At 36.4% G+C, this 15,068-nt stretch overlaps 1 protein-coding gene across 3 annotated transcripts in view; it reads left to right on the top strand.

The window, feature by feature from the left end:
• REL (REL proto-oncogene, NF-kB subunit) overlaps positions 1–13,999 on the top strand; it is a 36,638-nt gene extending 22,639 nt beyond the window's left edge. The window contains exons 5-11 of one of the 3 annotated variants that reach the window (XR_006815034.1): positions 3,558–3,698; positions 5,176–5,280; positions 5,857–6,069; positions 6,837–6,905; positions 7,032–7,100; positions 8,512–13,323; positions 13,368–13,999. Coding sequence is in view for 1 of the 3 variants with exons in the window: in XM_045978790.1 (XP_045834746.1) it covers positions 3,558–3,698; positions 5,176–5,280; positions 5,857–6,069; positions 6,837–6,905; positions 7,029–7,100; positions 8,512–9,302 (1,391 nt within the window). In the remaining 2 variants the exon portion in view is untranslated. Of the gene's footprint in view, positions 1–3,557; positions 3,699–5,175; positions 5,281–5,856; positions 6,070–6,836; positions 6,906–7,028; positions 7,101–8,511 lie in introns of all 3 variants that reach the window. The other 2 variants (XR_006815033.1, XM_045978790.1) reach the window with 2 other exon arrangements.
• Positions 14,000–15,068: the final 1,069 nt, after the last annotated feature.

Below are 15,068 nucleotides of genomic sequence, written 5' to 3'. Positions count from 1 at the left end.
TATTGGAAGCTATTATTTATGGTGAAAACTCAAAAGGACATACAAATAGATTATTAAAATGACTTTACGTGGGTAAATGGATGTAAAATTAATATGCAAACATCAGTTGCATTTCTGTATATCAGCAGAAAATAATTAAAATATTGTCAGAAAATATAAAGTCCATGTCAACAAATCTTAGAAATGATGATCAAGATTTCTTTGGGGAAAATTATAAAATTTCATTATGAGATGATAGAGACACCTATACTGAAGGAAATACATGTCATGTTTACTAATGTCAATATTATAAAAATTGCATTTTCCCCCAAATTGATATACAGACTCAATGCAAATCCAAACTCTTGAGATTTTTCATTAAATATGATAAAATTATTCTGAACAGGAGAAGGAGGATATGTTATAGAAGAGAAACAACAATGAGAAACTGACTTTATCAGATACTAGGGTTTATTATGAAGAAGTATTAATTAAGGCAGTGTAGTATTGGGGTAACAATAGATAGATTGCCCAGTGGAGTAGAATTGTGAGCCAGAAAGACACTTAAGAAAATATGAGACTTAAGTTGGATTTTTCTACCTCTTGTTATATACAAAAATCTGCTGAAAATGAATTAAAGATTTAAATGTATATCTACATTTTCAAAGACTCTTGGTCTTTGAATCTGATAAACAGATTTTAGCCCTTGGCATATAGAAACACAAAAGATAAAATAAAGTTTCATAAAAACAGTTGATAAATTTGATGATATTCTTAATTTCAGTTTATTATATTTTTCAGTTGTAGAATTTGGTTCCTTTCCTAATAGTTTCAAATTCTCTACTAAACTCCATCTTGTCTCTTAACTCCTTGAATATCTATTTAAAATCATCTGTCTGCACTTATTTGAATCCTTTGTGGTCTCTTTTCGAGGGATTGGGCAAAAGGAGAGGGGGAGAGAGAACCTTAAGCAGGCTTCATACCCAGCACCGGAGCATGATGCAGGGCTTGATCTCAACAACCCTGAGGTCATGACCTAAGCTAAAATCAAGAGTCAGTCACTTAACAACCGGGCCACCCAGGTGCCCCTGGTCTATTTCTGTAGATTGTTGTTTTTTCTTTTCTTTAAAACAAACAAACAACAAAAACTCCTTTATTTTGTCTCTTCATTTGCCTGGCTATTTAAAATAGAATACCAGTCATTGTGTATGAAAACTTATAAAGCTTCTGGCCTAGGATATTGTTACTTGTCTTCAGAAGATTTATTTATTTGACAGATAGAGATTACAAGTAGTCAGAGAGGCGGGCAGAGAGAGAGAGAGAGAGGAGGAAGCAGGCTCCCAGCCAAGCAGAGAGCCTGATGCGGGGCTCGATCCCAGGACTCTGGGATCATGACCTGAGCCGAAGGCAGAGGCCTTAACCCGCTGAGCCACCCAGGCGCCCCTCAGAAGGTTTTCTTGTGGTAGGTGGCTAGTCAGTAGCAGTCTCAGATTGCCTCAGATCAGTGAATGAGTTAGATTATTTGAAGCTGGACTTCATCTCTGTGAGATCTGGTATCTTTCAGTTCATTCTTAACTCCTAAGGTATAGCTCCTTCAGGGCCCAACCAGAGTTTTGGGCATTTACCAGATCTTCCCTCTTCAGTAGAACCTGAACACCTTTATTTTTCCTCTATAGGCTATTGAGAGTTTATCTCAACTTCATGTTTTGTTAATGACATCCTACAAAATTGTCAGGCTCTATCTAGAAAAAAAGAGGTCTCTTATGAACTTACCTCTCTGGGTTTTTGTAATATTGGGATTTATAACAAATATATGTTTGCTCTTCACCCCCATTCCTGGCAAAGAACTAAAACTCTTGCTAAGTAATAACAGCAAAAAACCTGAAAGGAGTATCTTTTGTTATTTGTAATAAGCCCCTTTCAGCCACACCTGTTATGTCATATTATGATATGATATGAACACCTACATCGCAGGTGTATATTTTGACCTTCTAGTTGAACAGATAAGTTCTTATAGATGCCTTAAAATGCTTGGTTTAAGAATACTAATGGGAATATTTTAAATTGTGATAGCTGCTGAGACTGTGAACATAGTTTAAATAAAAAGTCAAAATCAAAATTGTATTCTCATTTTGTTACTGCCTGTAAGACTAAAGAATTTGGGTTTTAACAGTGTTTCAAATTTAGTATTTCAAATTTTTAAACTTCAAATTTTAATACTTTCTGAAAAATGAAATGTGAAAATACTTTCACATGATTGTGTATTTTATGCTTTTATTTATTTATTTATTTATTTATTTTAAAGATTTTATTTATTTATTTGACAGACAGAGACCACAAGTAGGCAGAGAGGCAGGCAGAGAGAGAGAGAGGAGGAAGCAGGCTGTCCGCAGAGCAGAGAGCCCGATGCGGGGCTCGATCCCAGAACCCTGAGATCATGACCTGAGCCGAAGGCAGAGGCTTTAACCCACTGAGCCACCCAGGCGCCCCTATTTTATGCTTTTAAAAGATATGACTCTGTTATGATTTATTCCTACGGCTTACATTATTTGAAAATGTGGTTAATGTTTTCTTTTAGAACTAGATTTCCTTTCAGATATCAATTTAACAAACTGTCATCACATATCTGTCATAAAGGTTTTTATATTTTTCTTAGAACCGCAAATTTTTCCTGCTATAGCATTTTTTGTTTGTTTTTTTTTTAAAGCAAACCTGATTTGGACATAAAATTTTTTTATGGAAACTAGCTAACTACCTTATATCATCTATTATCTTCTTAATATTTAATCCCTAAGATACTTTTCTGAAATTTAGTAGATATTTCTGTATATGTCACCTTTATACAAAACATGTGTAAACATGTGTAAAATTTTCTAATTAGAGTTGTTTTCAAGAGCACAGGTTCAGGATTCACTGACTTCTTAGAATGAATTCCTTCTCTGCCGCTTCCTATCTGTGGAACTTTGGATAAGTAATTTCATCTCTTTAAAATCTGTTTCTTGGGGCACCTGGGTGGCTCAGTGGGTTGAAGCCTCTGCCTTCTGCTCAGGTCATGATCCCAGGGTCCTGGGATAGAGCCCTACATCGGGCGCTCTGCTCAACAGGGAGCCTGCTTCCCCCTCTCTCTCTGCCTACTTGTGATCTCTGTCAAATAAATAAATAAAATCTTTAAAAAAATAAAATAAAATCTGTTTCTCATCTATAAAATGGGGATGATGGTAATTTTTATACACATTTACATTCTCTCATAAAGATTTATATTCTCCCTTTTCTATTTTATATAACCTGCAATTTGTAAAAATTTGGTTTTTTATTACTGTAAGTCAGGTGTTCTGTTCTAAATTTCAGATGATTTAGGATAGTTACTTCCTGACCATGCACATAACTTAGTGAATAGTGTTAGTGACTACATATTATAATGATAAAAGGCACTTTTGAGTTTGTATACTGTTCTATTTTGTTAGTATAGACTGCATGCTACTTAGGGTTATTGAGTATGTTGGGCAGGGAGGAGGACATAGCAGGATTTTAGTTCTATGTGACTATTTTTACATCCTTAAAAAAAATGTACTGTTTAGTCCCCGAACAGCAGGTGTTTGATACTGAAGATTGCGACCTCAATGTGGTGAGATTATGTTTTCAAGTTTTCCTCCCCGATGAACATGGTAATTTGACAATGGCTCTACCTCCTGTTGTCTCTAACCCAATTTATGACAACCGTAAGTACTTTATTTTCTTCTATTTGTAGCATTAGCTTATTTTTTTTGTTGTTTAATTTTATTAAGTATTTTGGCAGTTAGAGAAAGAGTATGTTCATTATAAGAAAAATTCAAGCATTACTGAAATAGCAAGAAGACATCTTCTTTGATCTCCTCCTCCAAAGACAATCACTATCCCTAGGTACATATTTCACCAGTTTCTTTATATATAAAAATACATCATCACTGTCATTCATACAAGATACTTTTGGCAATGTAAAAAAAATCATCATAAATTTTTTAAAAAATCTTTTTCCCTTTTATTCTCTTCAGTAGCTGCGTATTTATATGGCTCTATCACAATTTTATTAACTCATTACCCTATTACAAGACATTTGGTTTGTTTCCTTCTTAATTTTTTTCCTCTAACAAATTGTACTTCAGTAAATAACCTTATGTGCATATTTTGTGCAAATATGTCTCTAGCACAATTTTACAGAGGTAGAGGGCGCCTGGGTGGCTCAGTGGGTTAAAGTCTCTGCCTTCGGCTCAGGTCATGATCCCAGGATCCTGGGATCGAGTCCCGCATCGAGCTCTCTGCTCGGCAGGGAGCCTGCTTCCTCCTCTCTCTGCTGGCCTCTCTGCCTACTTGTGATCTCTGTCTGTCAAATAAATAAATAAAACCTTTAAAAAAAAAATTTTACAGAGGTAGAAATGTTGGCAAATGCTAGATGAAAGGATATGGATATTTGTAGTTTTAAAAGATTATGAAATCGGGCGCCTGGGTGGCTCAGTGGGTTAAGCCGCTGCCTTCGGCTCAGGTCATGATCTCAGGGTCCTGGGATCGAGTCCCGCATCGGGCTCTCTGCTCAGCAACGAGCCTGCTTCTCTCTCTCTCTCTCTCTCTCTGCCTGCCTGTCTACTTGTGATCTCTGTCAAATAAATAAATAAAATCTTTAAAAAAAAAAAAAAAGATTATGAAATTGCCCTCAAAGTTTTTGTGTGCATGTGTGTGTGTATTTGCTCTTATGTATGCATCCATTCATGGTATATTACTGCCTGTTTTGCATATAGTAGCATAGTGGGACGTAGGTCTATAAAGGTGGATCAGAGTATCCTCATCATGGAGAACTTTGAATTGCCAGGGAGAGTTACTGAAATTATATTCCTAATAGAAAGCACAAAACTGCATTGCTGTGGGCTTATAGTTAAGATTTAAGAGGTTAATCTGGTAACAGTATAATGTATGGATTGAAAGAATCAGATTTAACTGGAGGATCTATTATTGCTGAGAAATTCACAAGGCTGTAAACCAGGTTGGGAGTGTAGTTAGAAAGGAAGAGTACAGGTGTAAAGGATTAATGTAGTGTCCTTAATTTATGTATACACTAAAGCTTTTATCTGTCTTGTAAATTGTTTCCCTAGAATTCTCACCATGAAAAAGGAATAAAAAATATTACTAATGCAGAAACCTTTTAAAACAATCCTCTATATTTAGGTGCTCCTAATACTGCAGAATTAAGGATTTGTCGTGTAAACAAGAACTGTGGAAGTGTCAGAGGCGGCGATGAAATATTTCTACTATGTGATAAAGTTCAGAAAGGTACTTATTTGTCTCATTGAATTTAGAATATACAGATCTTTCTTGGGTTATACCATGATAAATTCACTGTAAATTGAAAATAATCTTAAATTGAAAGTACAGTTACTACATCTAACGTACCAAACACCATAGTTTAGCTTAGTGTACCTTAAACATGCCCTTACATTATCCTTACATTAGCCTGCAATTGGGTAAAATGACCTAACACAAAGTCTACTTATAATAAAGTGTTAAATAACTTACATAATTTACTGAAAACTGAAAGTACTGAAAGTGAAAATCAGAACAGTTGTGAGTGTATCTGTTATTTACCCTCCTGGTCATGTTGCTGATGGGGCTTACTGCCACTGCCCAGCATCTTCAGAGTGTCATACAGCCTATCACTAGCCTGGATTTTGATTTTGATTTTTATCAAAATTTGAAATACACTTTCTGCTGAATGCATATCACTGTCACACCATCATCAAGTCAAAAAATTGTGAAGTTGAACCATCATCAGTTAGGGACCGCCTATATTTTAGATTAATAGATTGATTTTGTTTTCCATTGCTATTCCTTTGCTTTCGTATTCACTAGATGACATAGAAGTTCGGTTTGTGTTGAACGACTGGGAAGCAAAAGGTATCTTTTCACAAGCTGATGTACACCGTCAAGTAGCCATTGTTTTTAAGACTCCACCATATTGCAGAGCGATAACAGAACCAGTGACGGTAAAAATGCAGTTGCGGAGACCTTCTGACCAGGAAGTTAGTGAATCTATGGATTTTAGATATCTGCCAGATGAAAAAGGTATGACTTCTTGGTGGTCATGTTTCTTAAAGTTAGTTCTCTTATAAGATACATTTGGATACAGTTAGGTTTATTAATAATTTACATTTTAGGGCGCCTGGGTGGCTCAGTGGGTTAAGCCGCTGCCTTCGGCTCGGGTCATGATCTCGGGGTCCTGGGATCGAGTCCCGCATCGGGCTCTCTGCTCAGCAGGGAGCCTGCTTCCCTCTCTCTCTCTCTCTCTCTGCCTGCCTCTCTGCCTACTTGTGATCTCTCTCTCTCGCTATCAAATAAATAATAAATAAAATCTTAAAAAAAAAAAAAATAATTTACATTTTATTTCCTGAAAGTTTTAAGTTGATTTCTTTTTTTAATCGATTTTTCTGCTCTTTGCCTCTCTTTCTTTGGAAAGGAATCTAGAATAATTTCAGAGTATTTGAACTGTTTATCAAAATTTATTGTATATTTGAAGTTCTGTTTTTGTCCTTATTGTGCCCTTTTTATAGATGGAAAGTTTGCCATTCAGAGTGATCTCCACTTTGGCTTTGTCCTTATCTGCCCTTATTGCATTAGTTGATATTGTTGACTTATAGGTGTTATAAGAAAACAAGATGAGTTTTATACCCCTTACAACTGACTTGGGACACATTCTGCAACACTTACTAAATCCATATTCTATACATTTGTTTAACGCACCTTATGGGAATACAATACCTATTTATTTGTTAAAGGAGAAGCAGCATAAACCTATGATGATTCACATGCTTTCCTGGTTTCTTTTTAACTAGATACTTATGGCAATAAAGCAAAGAAACAAAAAACAACTCTACTTTTCCAGAAACTGTGGCAAGATTGTGGTAAGAGTATTTTGGATTGATTTGTATTTAAATAGATTTTGGGTTTTTTGCTTTATTCAGTTTTCCAAATTTTAACTGATGTTCTTTTAAAAATTGCTTAATAATGGAAAAACTTTATCACAGCAGTTAATTTTCCTGAAAGACCTAGACCTGTTACCCTAGGATCAACTGGAGAAGGAAGATTCATCAAAAAAGGTATTTTATCCTATAGAGTATTCCTTATGGTCAAAAGACCAGTGCTTTGCCCAATATATTGGAATTCCATTCTTAGGAATAAAAACTGCTTCTTTGCTATTTTCCACTCCCACAACTTTTTTCATGCTTTGAATATTAAATGAATTGATGTCCTCTACTTCTTAAGGTCCTCTTGGAAACTATGATTATGTTTTTGGGATTTATTGTTTGAGAAATTACATTTGTTCATATGGTGGTAATTTTATTTAATTATAGTGTGTCGTGGAAGAAATGGTTTGGATCTGGCAAGTTGCCTATCTTTAAAAATAAAGCTTCACTGGAACACAGCCATGCTCATTTGATTACATATTGTCTATGGCTACTTTTTTTGCATGATAGTGACAGAATTGTGTAGTTCCAACAGAGGCTGTATGGCCCACAGACCATAAAATATTCAGCCCTTTACAGAAAAAAAAAAAAAAAAAGTTGTGAACCTCTGGTTTAAATCATTGAACCAGGCTTATTTAACTGGAAGTCTTTTCTTCCCTTTACATTCTTAAACCTGTGCTTTTTCCTGGTTTAGTGTGTATAGCAGTTATTTACTATATAAATAAATACAGAATCTTTAATTTTTTCCTGACTGGGAATTTTATAGTACCTTAGACTTATATATATATATTTTTCTTTTTAGAGATGTGAGGAGAGAGTGACAGAGAAAGGGGAGGGGACAGAAGGAGAAAGAGAATCTTAAGTAGGTTCCATGACCAGCAGGGAACCTGACTCCAGGCCCAGTATCACAACCCTGAGCTCATGACCCGAGCTGAAATCAAGAGTTAAACACTTAACCAACTGAGGCACCCTGGTGCCCCTAGAGTTATATCTTAATATATCTTAGCAAGATATGTATATTTTTCAATCATCCCTAATGACCATTTCCTCCATCCCTCTATTTTCTCCTAAAAGTAGTGAATATGAAATTATTTTGGCTATTTAGATTCCCATTAACTGAAATTCTGATTTTTTATAAATGCTTTATTTTTTTAAGTAATCTCGTGCCCAGCTTGGGGCTCAGACTCACGACCCTGAGATCAGGATTTGCATGCTCTACCAACTGAGCCAGCCAGGCATCCCTGAAATTCTGATTTTTCACTTTATAGGGCCTCAGAAGCTAAATTTTCATTATTTAATGAAGCTATCTCTGACAAGATAACTTACCAGAATTATTTTATAGGTATTTGTAAAATAGTAAGTGTTACAGAATTCAGCTTTGGGCTCTTACAATAATTTAGTGCTATTTCATACTTTTATCTAAAATGTTATATCAGTTTGCTTGGAAATTTTCTTTATCAGTATGTTTATGCAAGTTTAATTTAGAGATAATGTTTTTTGTACTTTCACTTCAGTTTATAAAAATACATTTTCCTCCTCACAGAATCAAACTTTTCTCATGGTGCAGTTTTGACAGAAATGCCCAGGACTTCCGGCATTTCAAGTCAAGGAGATTCCTACTATTCCTCACCTGCGTCCATCTCAAACGCACTGTCACAGCATACTCCACCCATACCTTCAGTGGTGTCTCCACCTTCTTCAAGCTGGTCAGCTGGGGCCCACCCCACCTCACGCGCAGTTAGTACAAATCCATTAAGTGGTTTTTCAACAGGGACACTTTCCTCCCATCCACAAGGTATCTCGCAATATCTGGAAATGCCTCTTGAGAGTGATCTGAATGCCTCTAATGCTTGTATTTATAACAATGCGAATGACATAGGCAGAATGGAAGCACCATCCATGTCACCAGCTGATTTATATGGTATTTCTGATGGCAACCTGCTGCCGAATTGCCCGATGAATATGATGACACCTAGTAGTGACAGCATGAGGGAGAATGATAATCCGAGACTTGTGAGCATGAATCTTGAAAATCCCTCATGTAATTCAGTGTTAGACCCAAGAGACTTGAGACAGCTCCATCAGATGTCCTCTCCCAGTATGCCAGCCGGCGCTGGTTCCAGTACGGCTGCTTTTGTTCCACAGCCAGAGGCATTTGAGAGATCTGACTTCAACTGTACAGATAACAGTATGATAAATGAGTCAGGACCATCAAATGGTACTAATCCAAACAGTCATGGTTTTGTTCATAGTCAGTATTCTAGTATTGGCACTATGCAGAATGAGCAATTAAGTGACTCATTTGCATTTGATTTTTTTCAAGGTAATTTGTAAAACTTAAATGGTTGTTTGGGTATACTGAATTCAAAACTGGAAAGTATCATATAGGGAAATTCTGAAATAGAAATTTAAGAGGGCTTAACTGTTTCTTCTTTTTGAAATATGTGTCCTGATACTGTATGCAGTGGGAATTCTATCTTTAGAGTCCTACCCCATTTCCCCAGTACAGAATGAGGAGAAAATGAGAGCAAGCCTCCAATTCTTCCAAATACACCTTTTTATTCTTCTTTTATATGGTGTTAATGTGTTCTTAGTTAAATGAATTAACTGATATTTGCTTTTAAGCAAATTTAAGGTAAAACCTGTAATGACTGTGTCATTAGAAAAATGATTTCATTATTATTTTTGAGACCCATAGGCCAAGGTGACCCCCAAGGGGTTTTCTGAGGGTTCTTGGAGTTTCTTAGAGTTATCTGTAAGTCAAGAATTTTTAAATCTTTAAGAATCTAACTTGGCAGGGGGCGCCTGGGTGGCTCAGCCAGTGAAGTGTCTGCGTTTGGCTCAGGTCACGATCCCAGGGACCCTGGGATCGAGTCCTGGAGCAGGCTCCCTGCCCAGTGGGGAGTCTGCCTTTCCCTCTCCTTTGCCCACCCTCGCTCTTGTGCACGCACACTCTTCTCTTAAATAAATGAAGTCTTTAAAAAAAATTCTAACTTGGACAGAAGAGAGTTGAAGTGAGCTTTCACGGTAGGGGAAGTTCTCTACATTTTGGACGATTTAAATCCCTACCTTTAAAATTGCGTATGATTTTAGGTTTATACCCATGTCTTTAAGGTGAAAAAGTTTTCTTAGACCTCTCTTCTTTCTTGTGTTTCCTCACTCACTGTGATCTCATCCAATTTCATGCTCTCTGTTCATCAATTTTATCCTTACCTTAGACCTATCTTCTGACCTACATACTTGGAGCTTACATGTGTATGTAAAACTACTTATTTGGCATCTCTACTTAGAAACCCATTAATGAACAAAAATCTAGCTCCGATTCAACATATCCAAAACTGAGTTCTTGATCTTTTCTCCTAATTTGCTTCTCCTTTGTCTTCCCCAACTTAGCAAATAGCAGTGCTATGCTTCTATTGTTGCTCAGGCCCAAAACCATGGAGTCATCCTTGATTCTTTTCTTTCTCTCCCAGATTCAATCCATCAGCAAATCTGGTAGGCCGTGACTTCAAAATATACCCAAAGCTCATCACCTCTTTTGACCTCTACTATTAACTTCCTCTTCTAAGCCACTGTCATATCATCTCTTGCCTAGTTTGAAGCTATAGCCTCAAAAGATGCTCTTACATCCTTGTGCCCCTATAGTCTCTTCTCCCCAAAGTAGCCAGAATGAGTATTTTTAAAACAAGTCAAATGGTATCATTCACCTGCTCAAAACCATCCAGTGGTTCCCCATTCCCACTCAGAGTAGAGACCAGAATCCTTAAAATTGGCAGGCTCATACATACTCCATCTCCTATCTCATCTCTTAGCATTTTCTTCTCATTCAGCTCCAGGCATTCTCACAGCCTCTCTTCAAAAACACCAAGTATATTCGTGCCTCAGACTCTTTGTACTTGGTGTCCTCTCTGCCTTAACTATTTTTCTCTCAGATACATGTGTAGCTCACTTCAACATCCTTCAGGTTCACTCATCTGATACTGATCAAGGCCTTCCTCGAGTCTGTACATATCAGCACTCCATGTCTCCTCTCCTTTATATTGTTCCGTAGCACTTACCAGGTCTGACCTTTACTAAACACTTATTTTTTATTTTAATTTTTTTTCCTTAACTGGAATATGTGCTCTACAAGGGTGAAAATTTTTATGTTTTGTTGTTGAATCCCCAGTTTGTAGGACAGGGTCTGCCTCATATTAAGCACTCAGTAAATATTGAATGTTCAAAGTACTACTAATAGAACTTTGTTTTTGGAAGAACAGCTTTAATTATTAGATGTTCATGATTTTTATAATTCTATTTAATGTGACATTGGGTTTATGTCAGAATCATACACCTTCAGGTCAAGGATTAATAATGGTAATCCAAACTGTTTGAAAGCAAAGTAATCCCAGTTGCAAAATGATGGTAGAATTTAGGCAGTAATCTTAGTTGTGATGGAGTTGTCATGATGCTAAGTAACTGAATTATTGAAGACTTACTCTATTTTACACCTAGAGCCTACCATAATGTTGAGCATGTTCTGAGCTAGAAACAGTATGTCATTTCATTTACACAGTGTCCAACCAAACCAGTAGTTTACTGGAACAATCAAAATGGGAAATGTATGAATGTCTGAATGTATGAATCTCTAAAAAAAATCTGAGTTCAGTGATACTGGGAACTGGGAAGGAGAGCAAGATAAGACTTGGGGTTAGGATAGTCTAGGAAGCAGAAGAAGAAAAAGATTAAAGACACCTAAGTACCATTAATATTTCTCAGAAATTATGATTTAAAAATGAAACATTTGTTATATAATTTTAAAAACCATAAGCATGTGAAGAATTTACCAGGGAGAAAGAAGACCTTGAAAGGCATCATTTCTTTTCTGTTCAAAATATGAATGAACCCAGGGTATCTCTAGATAGTGGTTGATAGGTGGTGAGCTTTAAAAAAAAAAAATACAGAATCCTGTAATTTTGTAGTAATTAGCACTGGCCAGCTCAAACAGACTTTAGAATATCTGACGGGATTTTTGCATTAAATAAGCAATTGACTTGTTTTGTAGGGTTGTGTTTTGTCCACCGTCCCCCACCCCATGTAAGCTGAATTAAGGTACTGCTTCATCTGTGTTTAAAGTATTTCCAGTGGATTTTTTTTTTTTTTTTTCATTTTTCGGGTGCTACTTACTCATCATAGAGTTTATAATATAAAAAGAATTTGGCAACATGCTTCTCATCTATCTCTAAATGTATTTGTGTTTTCACACGTAGTTTCTGAGGAAAAAGTGCCCCACTGCCTTTCTACATTTCTACTTGCACCCTGGACCCTGCTCTGTCTCTATCTTGTTTCTGTATCCTCACATCACCATTTAGTGGTGGTTTTCTTAGTATAACTGTGGTAAACATTTTCTTTAGCCTTAAAAGAAAGGAAACAAAAACCTTTCCTACTACCTTCATGTTCCTTCCTTCACATCCGGACTCAGGAAATACTTCCAGCTTCTGTTTCCTCAGCTCCCAGTCATTCTTTGGCTTACTAATCTTTCACCTCCTTTTGTTTTCTTTTTTTCTTTCTTTTTCCCCTTTTTTTGGTGGGGGGAGAGGCCGCACATAGGCACGTGTACTCTCAAGGGTGGGTGGAAGGGCAGAGAGAGAGAGGGAGAGGGAATATTAAGCAGGTTGCAAGCACCCGACCTGGCATTCATCTTGTGACTCTGAGATTATGACCTGAGCCAAAATCAAGAGTTGGACATTTAACTGACTGAGCCACCCGGGTGCCCCCTCTTACTGTTTTCTTATGATATTCTGGGAAAAGTGACCAGAGACACCTTTCCTTGTCAAATCTAGTGTCTTTATCAGCCCTTATTCTGCCTGACCTATCCATAACCTTTTTTCCTATTGGTTACTCCCTTCTTGGATACTCCTCCGAGGTTTCTGTGGTAGATAAGATTCCTTTCTGAGGTTGACTTTTTTTCCAGAATCTCAACCCCAGCCCTCATTTGGTGCTATTTTTTTCCCTGGCTGACCTCATCAGTGTCTACAGTTTCAGCTTTCTCTCACGCTACCCAAATGCCTTTATAAACTGCCTCCCCCTTTTGCATTCCCTACTTTAATTAATGGCATTATCATTTACCCTGCCATCCAAGATACTTAATTAGAAACTCAGAATCATGTTTTATTCCTTTTCTCCCTCATTGTCCTACTTAGTTATCAAGTCTTTTAAATTCTGCCTCATAAAAATGTCTTCCATTTGTCCCTCTTTCATTCCTACTGCTTTCTTAGTAGAGGCCTTTATTCCTTTTCCCCAAGAAGAATCTTCTATGTTGGTGCTTCAATAAATTGGGTTTTCAGGGGTATCAGCAGAGTAAATAAAATACAAGGTGTTTTTTTTTTTTTTATGTTTTTTTTTCCATTAAAATACAAGTTTTTGATGAAAGTAAACATCTTACCTATTTTTCTTCTTTATTATCTAATCAAAACAGTATAGCTTTGCCTAAAATATAGTAAGAAATAGGTTAAGATGGAGTATTTGGAGATCTATGTATAGAAGTCTCTCAGGAGACTTCGTTGGGGTCATGGTTCAGACCAGATGAACCCTTTAGAGATGACTTATGTGTGAAAAATCCTAACTGATGAATTCAGAACCCTACAGAATGGCACTATTCTGTTTTTTACTGTGCTCAGTATTTTGATATGCTTTTTAGTGAGTATAATAAATTTGGAGATACTGAAAAAAGTATTTTTTTATTTAATTTCTTTTCAGTGTAACAGAATTCATTGTTTATGTACCACACCCAGTGCTCCATGCGATTCGTGCCCTCCATAATAACTACCACCAGGCTCCCAAACCTCCCAACCCCCGCCCCTTCAAAACGCTCAGAGTATTTTTAAAGTTCTCAGGTTATTTAATGTTAAATGTGTTAAAAAGTTACAATCACTTGTAAAGTGTCAAAATCCTTTTTGTTGTACAGAATATTTTATTACCTTTGTAATATCTCTGTATACAGTGATTTTTTGTGGTAATATAATAAATGGAAAACTTTAAAATTCCGAAAATTTTGTTGTTATTTGCCTTTAAAAATATTGGTGAGATTTTGTTATTTATACCATCCTCCTTGGGAAGGGTATTTTGGTTGTTTAGAAACATTAGGCATTTTTATGGAAAGCTATAGCTGAAAATACCTGCACATATAACTATCCTTTGAAATGATAATTTTTGTAGAGTACTAGAATGCATTTTTAAAGATTTTCATTTTCTGCCTTCCTGATTTATTTCCTGCCTCTCTCCCTATAATTCAGGACAAACGTCATTTACTTATACTGAGCAAGGTACAGGTAGGTACTACCACAGGGGCCAAAGGTGGTGGCCCAGTATGGGATACAGAGTGAAACTTGAGGAGCACATTTGAGGGCAGTAGTATGGAGGAAACTCCCAGGGATCTGGAATAAGGATGCAGCAAGAGTAGACTGGTTATTTATGAGGGGAACTGATCTATCAAGTAAATATATTAAGGCTAATGGGAGCCAGATTTCTGTCAGAGAAGGGTATTATAAATTTTTTTTTAAAAAGGGAGAAAACTAGAATAAGGTTGAAATTGGATATATTGGTATACAACTCCCAATTTTCAATATATGTAAAGAAATATGCTATGTGTGCATGTATGCATTTGCATTTGTTATTATGACCTATCAAACAAAACAGGAAGCCACAAATCCACAAGAAGGGGAAGTTCTGCCTTTCAGTCGAATGCTAAGCAATAAATGGAGAAGGAATGGTGGAATTAGATCGGTTTTTGACAAATCTTCAGTAAATGCTAAAACTAGTAGATCAACATTTGATGGTTTCCTTACAAAATACTTACTAATTAAAGGGAAAAAAGAGTAACTATAAAAGTAGAGGAGCTTGGCAGACACGACCTTCATTAACTGATTAAAATCCAGTCATCAGTAACTGCATAAATCAAAATTGTAGGACACCTGACAAGCAAGAAGATAATACCTCTTATGTGGTATTCTTGCTAGGAAGGTACAACCTCAATCTAATAAAAAGGAGACATCAGGCAAACCCAAGTTGAAGAGCAATCTACAAAATAACTGACGTGAAATCTTCAAAAATGTTAAAATA

This window comes from Meles meles, chromosome 15 (assembly GCF_922984935.1).
Source record: "Meles meles chromosome 15, mMelMel3.1 paternal haplotype, whole genome shotgun sequence".
NCBI lineage: Eukaryota > Metazoa > Chordata > Mammalia > Carnivora > Mustelidae > Meles > Meles meles.
Note: the sequence above shows the minus strand (reverse complement) of the source record. Positions and strands in the feature narration are given on the sequence as shown.